Source organism: Pristiophorus japonicus, chromosome 7, assembly GCF_044704955.1.
Source record: "Pristiophorus japonicus isolate sPriJap1 chromosome 7, sPriJap1.hap1, whole genome shotgun sequence".
Classification (NCBI taxonomy): domain Eukaryota; kingdom Metazoa; phylum Chordata; class Chondrichthyes; family Pristiophoridae; genus Pristiophorus; species Pristiophorus japonicus.
The window spans coordinates 6,631,269-6,646,426 of record NC_091983.1 but is presented as its reverse complement, the minus strand read 5'-3'; the positions used below and the strand labels follow the sequence as shown (position 1 = coordinate 6,646,426).

The window sequence follows — 15,158 nt, the reverse complement described above, 5'->3', positions numbered from 1 at the left end:
ATGATGGATTGGCTAGCGCCAGTGCCCAGTTCCATGGCCATTCAATTTTATGGTTAGCATTATAGGTGGACATTTCGTCGAAAATGTGCACCCAGTGTACTTCAGCATTTGCCTCCTCTGAGGCTCAAAATTGCTTTGATCCACCATGGACCGATCTTCCTCTGCCACGTAGTGGTTAGCAGGTTTTGCAGAGCTTGCAGCTCATTGGAGATGCCCCATTGTTCCACAGCTCTTGCAAACATACTCTTTGAAGCGGCATGAATAGGCTGAATGGAAGCCTCCATAACGCCAACAAGGTGTGAATTGCCTTGCATTCATCCTTTGTTGGGGACTCAGCCATCTGGGTCACCTGAGGCCTGCTGGCAGTTGCAGACTCGTGGGTTCTGCCCTGTACATTTCTGCTCGCAAACACAGTTCCAGTTAATTTATGAACATTGCTAGCACTTGTGTGCTGAGAGATTTGTTTGGCGTTATCACTGGTGGACATAAACGCCTGTGCTATCGCAATGGCCTTACTGAGGGTCGGTGTCTCTGCAGTCAAAAGTTTTCGTAGGATGGTCTCGTGGCCAATGCCCAGTACAAAAAAGTCTGAGCATGTGCTCCAGGTAGCCATCAAACTCATTGTCCTGCAAGTCGCCTTAGCTCGGTGACGTAGCTCGTCACTTCCTGACCTTCAGATCGCTGGCACGTGCAGAACAGATACCTCGCCATCAGCACGCTCTCCCTCGGGTTAAGATGCTCCCGAACCAGTGTACACAGCTCTTCATACGACTTATCTGTGGGTTTCACCGGAGCCAGAAGATTCTTCATGAGGCTGTAGGTCGGTGCCCCGCAGACCATGAGGAGGACCGCTCTCTTTTTTGCAGCACTTGCTTCTCCATCCAGCTCGTTGGCTACAAAGTACTGGTCTAGCCGTTCGACATAGGCATCCCAGTCCTCACCCTCCGAGAACTTCTCCAGGATGCCCAGAGTTTGCTGCATCTTTGCGTTGGATTCGTATACTCGTCGTCAGTTATTGTGTTCCTAACGCAGATGAGACTGCACACACGGAGGTTAAAGTAACAGTGACCTCAGTCTTTATTAAGACTCCAGAGTGAGGAACAGACCTTAGGGGCCGGCCTATATACAGTGCTCCCTGGTGCCGGAACATGGGAGTGCATGCTTTACAGATACACAAGAACTGCACGCAGTACTCAAGCTGTGGCGTAACTAATGTTGTACACAGTTCCAGCATAACTATTTCGCTCTTGTATTCTATGCCTCGGCTCAAAAGAAAGTACTCTGTATGGCTTTTTAACTACCTTATCAAGCAGTCCTGCTACCTTTAAGGATCTGTCGGTATATACTCCAAGGTCCCTCTGTTCCTCCAAATCATTCAGTATCCTCCAATTAATTGTGTATTCCCTTGCGTTGTTGCTCCTCCCCAAATACATTACCTCACACTTTCCCAGATTGAATTCCATTTGCTACTTTTCTGCCCAGCTCATTGATATCTTCCTGCAGTCTGGAGCTTTCCTCCTCAATGTCAACCACATGGCCAATTTTGTATCATCTGCAAATTTCTTTATCATGCCCCCTACATTTAAATCTAAATCATTAATATATTCTACAAAAAGGGACACAGAGTACGGAGCCCTGTGGAACCCCACTGGAAACAGCCGTCCAGTCACTAAAACACCCCTCAACCATACCCTTTTGCTTCTGACCACTGAGCCATGTTGGATCCAATTTGACACTTCCCTTGGATCCCATGGGCTTTTACTTTTTTGATCAACCTACCATGAGGGACTTTGTCAAAAATCTTGCTAAAATCCATGTATACTACATCAAATGCACTACCCCTCATCAACCCTCCTTGTTATCTCCTCAAAGAACTCAATCAAGTTAGTCAGTCACAACCTTCCCTGAACAAATCCATGCTGACTGGCCTTGATGAATCGGTGTCTTTCTAAATGTATACTGACCCTCAGAATTGATTTCAGTAATTTGCCCACCACGGAGGTTAAACTAACTGGCCTGTAATTGCTTCGTTTATTCTTTCATCCCTTTTTAAACAATGGTCCAATCCTCTGTCACCACTCCTGTACCAGGGAGGATTGAAAAAATGATGGTCAGAGCCTCCATAATTTCCTCCCTTGCTTCTTTTAGTAGCCTCGGATATATTTCATCCAGTCCTGGTGAGTTATCTACTTTCAAGGATGCTGAACCCTTTTTAAAAAAACTTCCTCTTTTACGATGTTTATCCTATCCAATATTTCACTATCTTCCTCCTGAACTTCAACGTCAGCATCATCCCTCTCTTTTGTGAAGACATCCACAAAATATTCATTTAGTACCTTACCCACATCTTGGTCCCTAATAGACCCTACTCTTTCCTTCATTAATCCTCTTGCTCTTTATGTAATTGTAAAACATCTCTGGGTTTTCTTTGATTCTACTTGCCAGTATTTTTTCATGCCCTCTTTTTGCTTTCCTAACTTCCTTCTTATTTTCACCCCTGCACTTTCTTCTGAGCAGTATCGAGCTCATGATATCGAATATAGGCTTCCCTTATCTTAACCCTGCATGCACTTCGTCATCCAGGGGGTTCGACATTTGGCAGTCCTACCCTTTTTCTTTGTGGGAACATGTTTACCCTGAATTCCATGTACCTTGAATGCCTCCCACTGCTCTGGCACTGATTTACCACTTTTGCTAAAATCAATTCTCAGCCTAGTAAAATTGGCCTTCCCCTAATTTAGAATTTAGAACCCTTACTCCTTATCCATAATTGTGTTAAAACTAACGGAATTATGACCACTACCACAAAAATGCTCTCCCACCTGCGCAACTTCATTCCCCAACACTAAATCAAGAACTGCCACCCCACCCCCCACACCATTGTTGGGCTTTTTATGTATTGGCTAAAAAAGTGCTCCAGAATGCTATTTCAGAATTCTGCGCCCTCTGTGCCTTTTACACAGATCGTATCCCAGTTAATAGGGTAATTAAAATCCCCCACTATTACTGCCCTATTGTTTTTGTCCTTTTCAGTAATTTTCCTACAAATTTGCTCTTGGAGATAACACCATGCAGTTAAAATGCAAGAGAAAGCTAGCAATAAACAAAAGGGCCTCCCAACCAATTTTTCCCACCTTCCATAGATGACCCAAATGTGACTGACTGAAATTGCCATCTGACATCAGCTTGCATATGAACTGACTTATTTGCAGGCAATGCGCTTTCGCAGCCAACATGTTAATTTTTTCCCCTTGCATATTGCACTTGATTTTTGAGCATTAAATGTATCCTTTGTAGAATTCAGATTTTTAATCTGTTGGCTTGAGAAAGTTTCTTTAACCGAATTTTAAGCCGTTAAAATCTACAACTAGGATTTCCAGTTCAATCTCAAAAATTAAGCTGTGATGCTTCATTGTTGTCAGTACAATGATGTTTTGATTCAGTTAAATATATGGAATTATAAAAACGGTTTTGCTAATATGAAAACAATGTTTTGAAAATAGGAAAAAGTGCTATACTTAATGGATTAACTTTTCAAAAAAACTCAATTGTAGGAGTTTAATAGGATCGCCTGGGACTGCGGATAGTTGCAATTCTATTAACAGGGATTATCTAATTTGCACTCAATTAAATTTATTACAAAACAATTGTTGCCTTTTTTTTTTTAAAAAAAAGAACACATTTACGAATAGTGGTTGTAAAGCTCAAAATTAAATTAAGCAAACTTATTTGAGCCAACAGAAAACCAATAAAATCTAAATTCCGCCAAGGAAATAATGAAATACCTTCTCTGCTCATAAAAATCAAATGCGATCCTACGGGGAGAAAACGAAGACAAATTCATTATTGAACAAATGCAACCTACTAAGCAAATTACATGCATTTAAAAGACAGTTAATAACCAGCTTCCTAGTTATTCATCTGGAACACGTAGCTCCAGGAATTAGGCTATGCAATTTGCACCGAATGTTCACTGCAAAGTCTTCATGGACAATTCTTTTAAATTCAGTAACATTTTACAATACTACAGAAATGCTTAATGAATATTTTTTAATGCAGTGGATGATTCAAAGCTTCATTTGAGAAGTCTATTGTGACAAATCCAGGAGCACCAGGAGTGCAAAAAAACAGCTTGTGCTAAAATAATTTCTGCTCTAGGTCACAATTTAATGATGTTGCAAAGAAGATGCTCATTAAAGGCATCCATGTCGAGCAACAACTAAATGCTAGCTGCTTCCATCCAAGGCCCCATGAGTTTAGGGTACAAAGACAAAAAGCTTTTTCCAAATAAAAATAAAAATCAAGATCCTTCTGGCACATTGGCAGATGCTGCACTGCAGTAAAAGGCAACTGATCTTCAGCGTGGCATTGTTAATGGTTTTAGTACACTAGATTTTGAGTTGATCGTTGGAATGGATCAAAGATGCTGAATATACGTATATTAATTGATAATGCAGCATAATCTTGCTAAACTATCAGAATTCCAGAGGCATAACTAAAAATCCCAAATGGCCATTTACAGCAGAAATTAATTCACAACTTGCACAAAATCAAATCATTCCTCAAAGTATTAAATCTTTTGAGCAATGAACTCCTCCTCATATTTTTAATGTAACTGAATTGTCTTAACAAAAAGAAAAGGTGATTGGAGAACTGGAAAATCTCAATGGAATTTGAGTGCCCTGTGCCCAGAATACAAGGGTGGAAATTTGAACTTGTGTTTCCCTGTTCAGTCAGTTCTTGCATGTAAACCAAGCCATTACAGATCAGCAGAAGCGTGGGATCAGGTTAGCATTTCTCTGCTCTCAAATTCTGTGCAAAAAGCAGGTAGATCAAGGCAGGGAAACTAGGGAGAACGTTTACAGAACAGAAAAACATATAAAAGGCAAAGTGGTTAAAAAAAGTATAGGATTTTTCAAATAATTTTGGACAGCTCTCTTGCCATATTCGGGTTGATAGATGCAGGTTATTAAAATACAATTGAATTATTTCAAAATGAAAATATCATGTTGTCGCACAGATTGCAGAATAATGAATTAAAGCACGGGAGTGTCTTTTAATTAGGTTTATTGTCTAAACTGACCATTGCTTTAAGGTCAGTTTAATTTTGGGGAGGGTACCAGTAAATGCAAGGATTGAGGAGGACACCAGTAAATGAGGGGGGGGGCGCTCCAGTAAATGGTGCCAACTTGCAATGATGGTGCATGAAAGGTCAATGTTTTTATGGTTTAAAAATAAAAAATAAGGAGCTTCCCCTGATGGCTGTTGGTAGATGCTGAATTACGCAGATTAGAAAGGTGGGAGGTACAATACCTGGTCTATGTTGAGTTCGCTGATTGCGAGTCAGGATAGCAGCAATTGCGCCAAGAGGTAAGCAGCGAGGTCGGGACCTGAGGCCACCAGCAAGTTCGAGACATGAGGCCAGTATACATGTGGTAACCAACCACCAAAGCCTGAGTGGCTGGAGAGCGCCTGGAAAAGCAGCAGAGCCTGCGCATGGAGAGCAGCGTGCTGGAGGGCCTGGAGTACAGTATCAGTATTCTATGGACCAATACGCAAGCTGAAAAACAGTGTGTGCGTGCGGCCACCCCACATTAAAAGAATTCACGCACAGGCATCTTCCACCCTTTAAAATGAAGTTCGAGACCTGGACCTCATTGGTCGCATCAGTCACCTTAGAACTCATTTTAGTGTGGAAGCACATCATCCCCGACTCCAGGGGACTGCCGAAGAGGAGAATTAAAAAGCAGCACATATAGAATACAGATCTTTCACACGGAGACCAACAGAAACTACCAGTTCAGTCTTCTTAAACTGGGTATCAGCTCATTTTATACAAGGATACTGGTCAGTCTGAGGTCTCCGGAAATGTTCAGGAAGGTCTGCCTCGTAAAGATGTCGAGCCTTGGTGTTTCCCATATCTTGCATACACTGAAAAGCAGAAGGAAACAACGTTAGCAACTCTTCCAAACATCTGTTACACTCAAAATTAACAGAATGTGATGCACTAATGGAAACATCTGTCTTCCTTTATTGCAGAGAGTTGTCAAAAACGTCATCATAATAGACTTGAAATGCCTAATGGGGTAAATGTTTCAAAACTGACCATCAGGATGATGCTGAGCCAATTCTTGCAAATCAACAATGTGCTACATTTGAGGGGGGGGGGGGTTCTGCTCCTAGCCACAACACGGGCAGTACCAAGGATTTTGAAATGCATTTAACGCTAAGGGACAAGCTGGAATTGCATTTTCCACAAAGTACTTGGTCACAACTATACACGAATAACTGAAAAGCTGAAGGTAAAAGTAGCTCGTCAGTAACTGCACTACTGAAAACAAAATATGCATAATGGCGTAGGTGATCGATAAGGATGCACATTTGATTGAACTCCCACAAATATCAGTGATCCATCTCAAATGGGAAGGAAAATAACTTGAAAAAATCCACAAGAAACAATGATCCCATTCCGTTGATGTGCACTGTCCACAGCTTTTGGTGCCTGTTACTTTTCTCTCCTCCTCTTTTGGGTTGAGGGATAGCATGGAGGAGGGAAGGAAAGACAAAACAAATACTTCATGAAAATTATTTTTATTTTGAAGTCAGAAAACTACCATTTTAACCTCTATCAGCCGCCGACTAATCTGATGTACATTTCAGACATTTTCTTTTTATATTATATATTTAATAACTAGGTAGAAGAACAGTTGTTCCATTGGCAATGGATCCAAGTATGGATTTACCATGGTTAATGGCTCAGGTTGAGTGTATGGGGGTCAAGTACAGCTGTGCAGTGTCCAGCATGTGAGGATCACCACTTTAGTGTTAAAAACCATTTTAATTGCGTGGTATTTGAAGTAAAGATTATTCCAGCACTCAAGTTCCAATCCCAGACACGTGACGTGCTGCCAGTGCCACTGTATAACCAATAGAAGATTAGCTTTTTCTGCCTTACCCTTCAAATCTCCCTCCAGAGAAACATCTCCCCAACAGGATGGAGCACAGAGGCGAAACCGAAACAGTGTACGGATGATATATCAACATCCTGCAGAGATTATTTCATTGCCCGGATATGCCAAAAAGTACATTCCTTAAAATCTAATCAGAACATAACACGAGCTCAGAAGATGGTAAATCAGTGATAACCCAATGAGCATTTTCCTGCAGCAGAATTCCAAACCATAAGTTGAGAATTTCAATTGAATTACTTCATCAAATTGCATAGTGTGTAATAATTGGTATTGGCTAGGACTACAGGTTCCATTTAGTCAGTGGCCCAAGTGACGCAACACTACACATGACCTTAATACCAGAATCAGTTTAATCCGAACAAAAAAGAACCTACTCCTTGTTCAAGAGGAAATATTAAATTCAACTCCCTAACCCCCCCGTTTCACACTTATTTGAATTTATTACAACTGTAGCATCAATAAAGTTGCCAAGCAAAAACAAAATCCACCACTGACTTGATTTTATCTGTACACAATCAATAGGCAGAATACTGATGCATCCTTTAAGCACCCCACCATCCAACAGGCTCAATTTTGCCCAAGCCAGTTTTCTGGCTTATTGCCAGAGTTACACTCGGTTTTATCGGCCAGAAATATTTTGCCAAGTTTCCTCAAGCTATCATTCAAATTTGGCGCCGCAGTGTGTCCAGTTGCCTCGGGGCGGGGGGGTGGAGCCTGCTGTCTGCACCAACAAAACAATGCCGCACCTTCTGCGCATGCACAACACAAAAAAAAGTGTTTTTGATTTTGTTGCAATGGACACGCATGCGCAGTACAGCTCAGAGTTGGCAATGGGCCATTTTTAAAGAGCCAGTGGTGTGTGTTACAAGTGCTGCGCGAGAGCATTGCAAAAAAGGTGCAAGGACCAAATATTTCTTGCAGGATGAAGTAGAGGCACCAGTTACTGTGACTGAGAACAGATGGCAGGAGCTGGACACCAGCAGAGGTCACAAAAGTTCCATCCAAAGAAATGAAGAAATGAAGAAATGCTGTAACCAAGTTGCAGAAGATTACTGCACAACGTGATCTGGAGGCCAGTGTAAAAAGTGGCAAGACCTTGGTCAAGTAGTTAGTGAAAGTTTTATTCAATGCAATTCCAATTGTAAATAGAACCAGCTGTATATGTCCCACCCAGCAGAATGACACCCTCTCTAAAAAGTTGCAATTTCATCTTTGCAGAGCAAAGTGGCATATAATAAAAGGGAAAGAACTAGAACAGGAGGCGGCCCAGCAAATCTGTAGCCACTGACACCCTTGGAAGAGAGGGTCGCTGCTTTGATGGGTCCTGCCTGGAGAAAAGCCATCACCACTGCACAAGCTGGGCCCACACTCAAGGGAGACAGGAAGTCCTGCAAATTCCACAGTCTGGCTTTGCTAAATGTTAAGTACTGTGCGAGCTAGCTATGCTTTGGTTCATGGGGATGTCTCCATCAGCTATGCTTCGGTTGATGCAATGTGCTATCATTCGTCGTGGTCCTTCAAATCAGCCTGCTGCCTGGGCTGCGCTGAGAGAGCCTACTTATGCCACCCACCCTGCCCCCTCCTCTGCTGCTAGCCATCTGTCTGTGTTCGGTTATATTTTGCAGAACTTGAGGCCGACCCTGACGATGCAGAAGAAATTTCAGACGCGGAAGAGCCTGAAGAGAACATCTTCCAATCCCACCTTCCAGACCAAGAGCATGGTTGTGAGGAGGGCGAGAGGGAGGGGATGGATGTTGTGTAGGTGCTGCCAATTGAGGTGCAAGCCCCTTCAGAGTGGCTTGAGTGTTGGTGGGACATTCCATGGTTTCCCACCGTCCGAGGCTGCGGGTCCCAGTGGGATACAGCGAGGCACACCCAGGGCTCCACCGTCCGAGGCTGCGGGTCCCAGTGGGGTGCAGCGAGGCACACCCAGGCCCTACCTTCCTAGACGGCCGGTCCCAGTGGGATGCAGTGAGCCACACCCAAGGTGAGGAGGGGAAGGAGAGCTTGACTGCGCTCTCCTGAGGTGTAGGATTTAACAGATGTGGTTCAGATGATGGCAATGAGTGCAGAGAACATTGATCTTACCCGATCACTACTGGACACCATCAGTGGGGTGGGCGATGAGGTATCAAGACTGTCAGGAGAAGTAACACTCAAGAAATGGGAACACTGTCTGGGAACATGAGGGAGGGAATGTCTCAGTCAGCCGAAACAATGTCGGTGTACATGAGAGGGAATGTTTCAGGTAGTTCAAACACTCTTGCTCAACATGAGGGAGGGCATGTCACAGGTGGAATGTTGCAGGTAGTTGACACACTGTCAGGGCATGAGGGAGGGAATGTCGGAGTTAGCTGCTGCAATAAGGGAGCACGCATCCATTGACAGAATCAGCTGGGGTGGAGTCACCAAGATGAAGCGCAGCAGGCGGTCTTAAAATAAGGTGGATGAGAGATGGGTGCAGCCTTTCTTTGCTATTAGTGTTGTAACTGTTCTCAAATTAAAAGTTTGTGTGTAATTCTGCAAATTTTCAAGTTTACAAGTTTGTAAGTGATCTTAACTGAAAACGTTCGATACAAGAACATTTTTATTAAAGTTATGTACAAACAAATGTTTGTTAAACTTTTGAATATATTTTACATTATAACTGAATCATTTCCATCATTTGTTCCATTAACACAACACAACATTACGGAACAGGTCCAAACAGTAAACATGGTCCATGTGGAATAGTTGCCGCTGAACCTTCAGGCAGCAAAGCGTTCACAGATGAGCAGCTGGCGCAAGGCTCGAGCAATCGTTAAAGGGGCACGACAGCCTTCCCTCCTCTGCCGTCGTGCTCCGGGTTCAGGGTGTTGAATGGCTTCATCCTCATCTGCCACTCTCACCTCAGGTGGGTCTTCCACTGCTGTTGCTGCTGCCTCATGATGGCCAAGTTATGCAGCATGCAGCACACAACAGTGAACTGACCGACAATCTCAGGGGAGTATTGCAAGTAGCCTCCGGAAAGGTCCAGGCATCGGAAACACTGTTTCAAGATCCCAATGGTCATCTCTATTATGCTGCGCGTCACAACGTATGACATGTTGCATTCCCAGTCAGCTTCCGTCCGGGTTACGCGTAGGGGCATCATGAGCCAGATGGCGAGGCCGTACCCTGTCTCCCAGTAGCCAGCTCAGCCCTTCTGGCTGCTGCTGAAACATGGTAGATATAATGCTCTCGCGTAGGATGAACGCATCATGGGTGCTCCCAGGGTATCTTGCATCAACTGAGCACATGAGCTGCACATTAACAGAGTGGAAGCCTTTTCTGTTCCTGTACATCTCGGAATCCTCCAAAAGGTGCTCGCAAAGCGATGTGGGTACAATCAGTGCAGCCCTGTACCTTTGGGAAGCCAGCAGTCCTGGAGAAGCCCACAGCAGTTTCACGCATTGCCTGGGCGGTCATGGGGAACTTGATGTAATCATTCCTACAGGAATATAGTGCAGCAGTCACCTGCCGAATGCAGATGTGTTGCATGTTGAGAAATGTCACACACATCCCCAGTTGTAGCCTGCATAGAATGGAAGTGCAGTTGTAACCTTCACTTTAATTGACAATGCAGTCCTCCTGACGCTTCTAGGTTGCAGGTCTGCTTTTACTAACACAGATCTGTTACAACTTAGTTGTGGAAACGTAGCCTTCTGACAGAGTCAGCATCTCTCAGGTGCAGATACCAACACCTGTCTCGATATACCCGACGTGGGTAAGGCCTCCTGCCCATCACCCTACATGCTCGGAGGTTCTTCCTGTGATGATGCCGAATCAATTATCTCCTCTCCAGAAGGCTTGCACAAGGTCAGTATTGCCCCCATGATTAAATTCTACCTTTGCATCAAGCTCAAAACGGCAGGCAGGACAAGGTTCTTTGTTCTCTCTCTCTCTCTCGAGGTCGACGCCTTAGAATGGGCCACACCCACGCTCTCGCTCTCTCTCCACAGTCCCCCACACCCCGGGCTTCTTTCAAGCTGAGCCCCAAGCCCAGGCGAGGGACCGATTCTGCCAGCCGACGCTCTGGAGACGCTCGGTGGTGGCATGTCAGTTTCTTAAAAAATAAAAACTTAAAGAATTCCATTAAACTTCCATTTCCTGTGTTTTAAGTTTTAAAAATTTACAGTTGATAATGAATATGTGTCTTCTTGACTCCCTCCAAAATTTTGCATAAAAACAATGGCGTCTTTCTACGCCAATTTTTTAATGTATGTTGGTTTCTTTTAAGTGCCCAGAAGGTTTTTTGAAAGTGCTCACATATGCCATTCTAGGAGCAATTTAAATTGGCTAAACTTCCATAATTGTGAAAAACTGGCGCAGACATCAGGTTATGCCCCCATGCCGCAAAAAAAAACAAACCTAAAAAAAAAAACTGAGTTACGCTGGCACATAAAGATTGGGGAAACTTGGATTTTTAAAACTTAGGCCAAAAAATGTGGCGCGTGCCAAAAAAACAGCGCAAATCACTGGGAAAAATTGAGCCCTAAAAATGGAAAAAGATGCCCTCTGTGAGCCTATCCAATTCGATGAAAGCATGCTTACGTCAATGTTTCTAACAGTATTGAGAAATCATCCAGCAGGCCTGATCCTGGATTACAACATACGCAAGGTAGAAAGAAGAATGGAATGAAACTGACAGGAGATAACAGCAAGGAGAAATGCAGTTCATTTAAAAGGGCACAGGTGCTACACATTGTGCACCCTCATTTCAACTGCGTAAAAACATGGCGAACAGGAAGAAAATACTGTGAACGTGAATAAATTTCATACAATCAACTCTAACCATGTCATATTTGCACTATTTATTCTACATGATAGCACACAGTTCAAGAGTTCATATTAACAAGAATAAGACAGTAGACTTTTTTATTCATCTTAATTCATTACAGGTTCTTCTATATACACCCTGCAGGGATACAGGCAACTCTCGATTATCCGGGTCCCTCGGGGATTGGGCTATGCCGGGTAAACAATTTCTCCGTTAGAGCAAGTTGACATTACAGTTAATGCTTACATTACTGCAGGTGTGCTCTAACCAATAGCTGTAGTGTATCTCCTAATCCTTGAATTCTAGTCCTCTAGATCTAAAGACCATTAGGCTTGTTGATTACTTCCTGTAACTGTTCAAGGCATTTTAATGAATTATGAGAAGCAGTGGACTTGTGTGTAAGCAGCAGCGGGAGCGGGAGCTGAGGCAAGGCAGACCGCTTAAAAGCAGCGTGGCAAGTGCAGGCTCGACAGAGGCAGTGGACCTGTGTGCTAGCAGCAGTGGGAGCTGAGGCAAGGTAGAGCGTTTAAAATCAAGGTTCAACAGGCAACATTCGAAAGGAACATCAGAGTTTCAAAGTGAAGTCACACACTCGGAATTTTAAAGCTGTTACAACAGTTTCCCGTTGCATCTGTGTGCGGATAATGAGTTGCCTGTACTAAAACTTTGAATATATTTACCCTTGCATTGTTTAAACTGTGCATTAAGATCTGGAGCATTTTACTCATTTAATGAAATTGTTTTATTTAATTTTTTTTTTTTTAAAGCACAATTGATGCATAGCAACATGAGGAACCAACTGAAGAGTGCACTTATCTATTAGAAATAATCTATTTGGATCCAATGCTAAAGCATTTCAAAATAATGGATAGCAATTAACAACTAACTGTACGGCAAATTGGCCCACAGCATATAGACTAACCTAGCAGAAACAGAATCAGAAATCCAAAATTAGCTGTTAAAATAGTTGGTCCTTATGACTACGCTGGTGCAATGTAGGCATGGTGTGCGCGGATACCCCAACTCCACCAATGCATTGACTTTGATTGAATGTGCTCTGTGCAGCACATTAATTACTACTTTGTATTCACCTACCATTCAAAACAGTAACCAAAACTACATTTCTTTATATACAATACTAGTTTCCATAATTTTCCAGTCAGTAATATAGAAGGAATTAACTGGCCACAAAGTACACTGCTAGACAAATCAACTGCTAAATATATTCATTGGGATTGATTAAAAAGCAGAGATTTGAGTGACACAAAAAAATCATTTTGAAAAGGCAGAAGGATACAATAAAAAACCCAGATACAAAGGAAATCCTACCAACCAATGTTCCTGTTAACCTGTGCAGCGCTCTGGAGATCCTGCATCGGCTTTTACATAAGAAAAACTGCCCACACGAAAACATTTAAATGGGCCTTGCTGCCAGTTAAAGGGTCCATGCACCGAAAAATTGATAGCAACAAAGCAAATTTTCCAGAAAGGAGGATAATAAGATTGGCTATCTATAGTACAATTTTCTTCATTGTCTGAATGCAAATATTTCACCACATACTTCAGGATAACTCATAAGGGTAGCAGAGGGGAAAAGGAAGGTGTGTTTTATGGTCATAACTTGTCCCATTTTAATACTGCACAACAGTTTTGTCCACAGAACAGCCTTCAATTCTTTACAAGAAAGCAACTAAAATGTAGGATAAGTTTACAAACTGAAACAAAAGTTGTTAAGAGTGAATGCAAAACTGTCAGATAGAAACACAAGCACTAAAAGTAGCGACATGGGCTAATAAGGCCAAAAATAAATGCAAAAACACTGGAGTTCCTTTCTAGAGGGCTAGAATTGAAAAGCAGAAAACGATGTTAAACTTGTATAGAATCTTGGTTAGACCACGCTTGGAAATAAGGTTAACAGTTCTGGTTTTCATTTAATAAAAAAGGATGTAGAAGCACTCTAGAAGGTGCAAAAAAGATTTACCAGAACTGAGAGGTTATACCCATGAGGAAAGATGGAACAGGTTGGGGCTCTGTTCTCTATGGTGACCTGATAGAGGTTTTCAAGGCTATGAAAGGGTACATGTAGAGACGATGTTTCCACTTGCAGACAAGATCAGAACTAGGGGCCATCAATATAAGATAGTCACTAATAAATCCAATAGGTAATTCAGGAGCATCTTTACAATGAGAATGTTTATAATGTGGAACTCACTACCACGGAGTAGTTGAGGCAAATAACAGATACATTCAAGAGTCAGCTAGCTAAGCACGAGGGAAAAAGGGCTATATTGATGGGGTTAGATGGAGAGGTAGGAGGCTCGTGTGAAGCATGGAGTGTTGGGGTGAATGGCCTGTTTCTGTGCTGTAAATTCTTTGTAAAACAAAGGAGGGGGGGAAATCAAGGAAAGTAAAGAATAATTTGCATTCAATGAGGGCAACTGCACCAAAATCTGTCACTACTCAAGTAAGCAAAAAGTCTTCATAACAATGGAGAGGAGAATCCCATTAACGTTTCATAAGAAGCAATGGATCAATTCCAAAGAAAATATTTTGCCCTACTGGAAAAGGAACAGCAAGAGTCTTATCCCAAGGAGGATTGACCAAGGAAAAAATTAAATCCTTGAAAAAGGAAGTAGTGAACCAATTTAGAGATATTGAGCCCATTAGGTCATTTCTTCGTTACCAAACATAATCTTAGACAAATAAAACAGATATTCTTTTGCGATGAAGTAAATGCAGAACTTGTTGGGGTATTTGATTTATTCAAGGAAAGCATATTAAATATATCTAGGAGGAAGAGAATATTGTACGATGACAACTTTAAAACCACTCTACATATTGTTCAAAGCAACATAATTCCATTCTCAATTAAAATGACACTTCACTGACCATAAAATTGAATTCAACAATACTCGCTAGAACTTGCTGCATACCACAACCATCTAAATGTGTAACTTTGAACTACTCTTCCTTTTAGAAGAGCAACAGTCTGCACATTTACTGCCATTGTTCTTCACCCCTTTTAACGAGGATACATAAATGCTTGTGGATAAAAACCAAAGATTCATAAAAATGAGTGCATTATATAAAGAGTTAAAATGGGGTCTTGCAAAGACTATGAAACTGGCAGGAGATACTTTTGTAGAACTAGTTTTCTTACCTGGCATCTACCTGCCAAGGTCCTACAAAGGTATGAATGAAATGTGGAGCTCACCATGTATGAAACAGATTCAAACTTAGATCCCATTGTACAATGATGCAACAATTTGGGCCTTAACTGAGTGCGGCTCTCAAACAATCCACTGTTCAGCATTGTGGGTTTGGACAAAAAAGCGGGGAACATTACCTATTTGGAGCTTTGGATCAGAGTTTGTATTTCCTCTAAAAAT

The 15,158-nt window shown here is 42.3% G+C and overlaps 1 protein-coding gene across 4 annotated transcripts in view; it reads right to left on the bottom strand.

Moving 5' to 3' along the window:
- The window catches only part of smap1 (small ArfGAP 1), a 351,079-nt gene that overhangs the window by 270,684 nt on the left and 65,237 nt on the right, over window positions 1-15,158 (bottom strand). For all 4 annotated transcript variants that reach the window (XM_070884738.1, XM_070884739.1, XM_070884740.1 and 1 more), the window contains exon 3: window positions 5,846-5,931. In XM_070884738.1, the coding sequence (XP_070740839.1) occupies window positions 5,846-5,931 (86 nt within the window). The remainder of the gene's footprint in view (window positions 1-5,845; window positions 5,932-15,158) is intronic.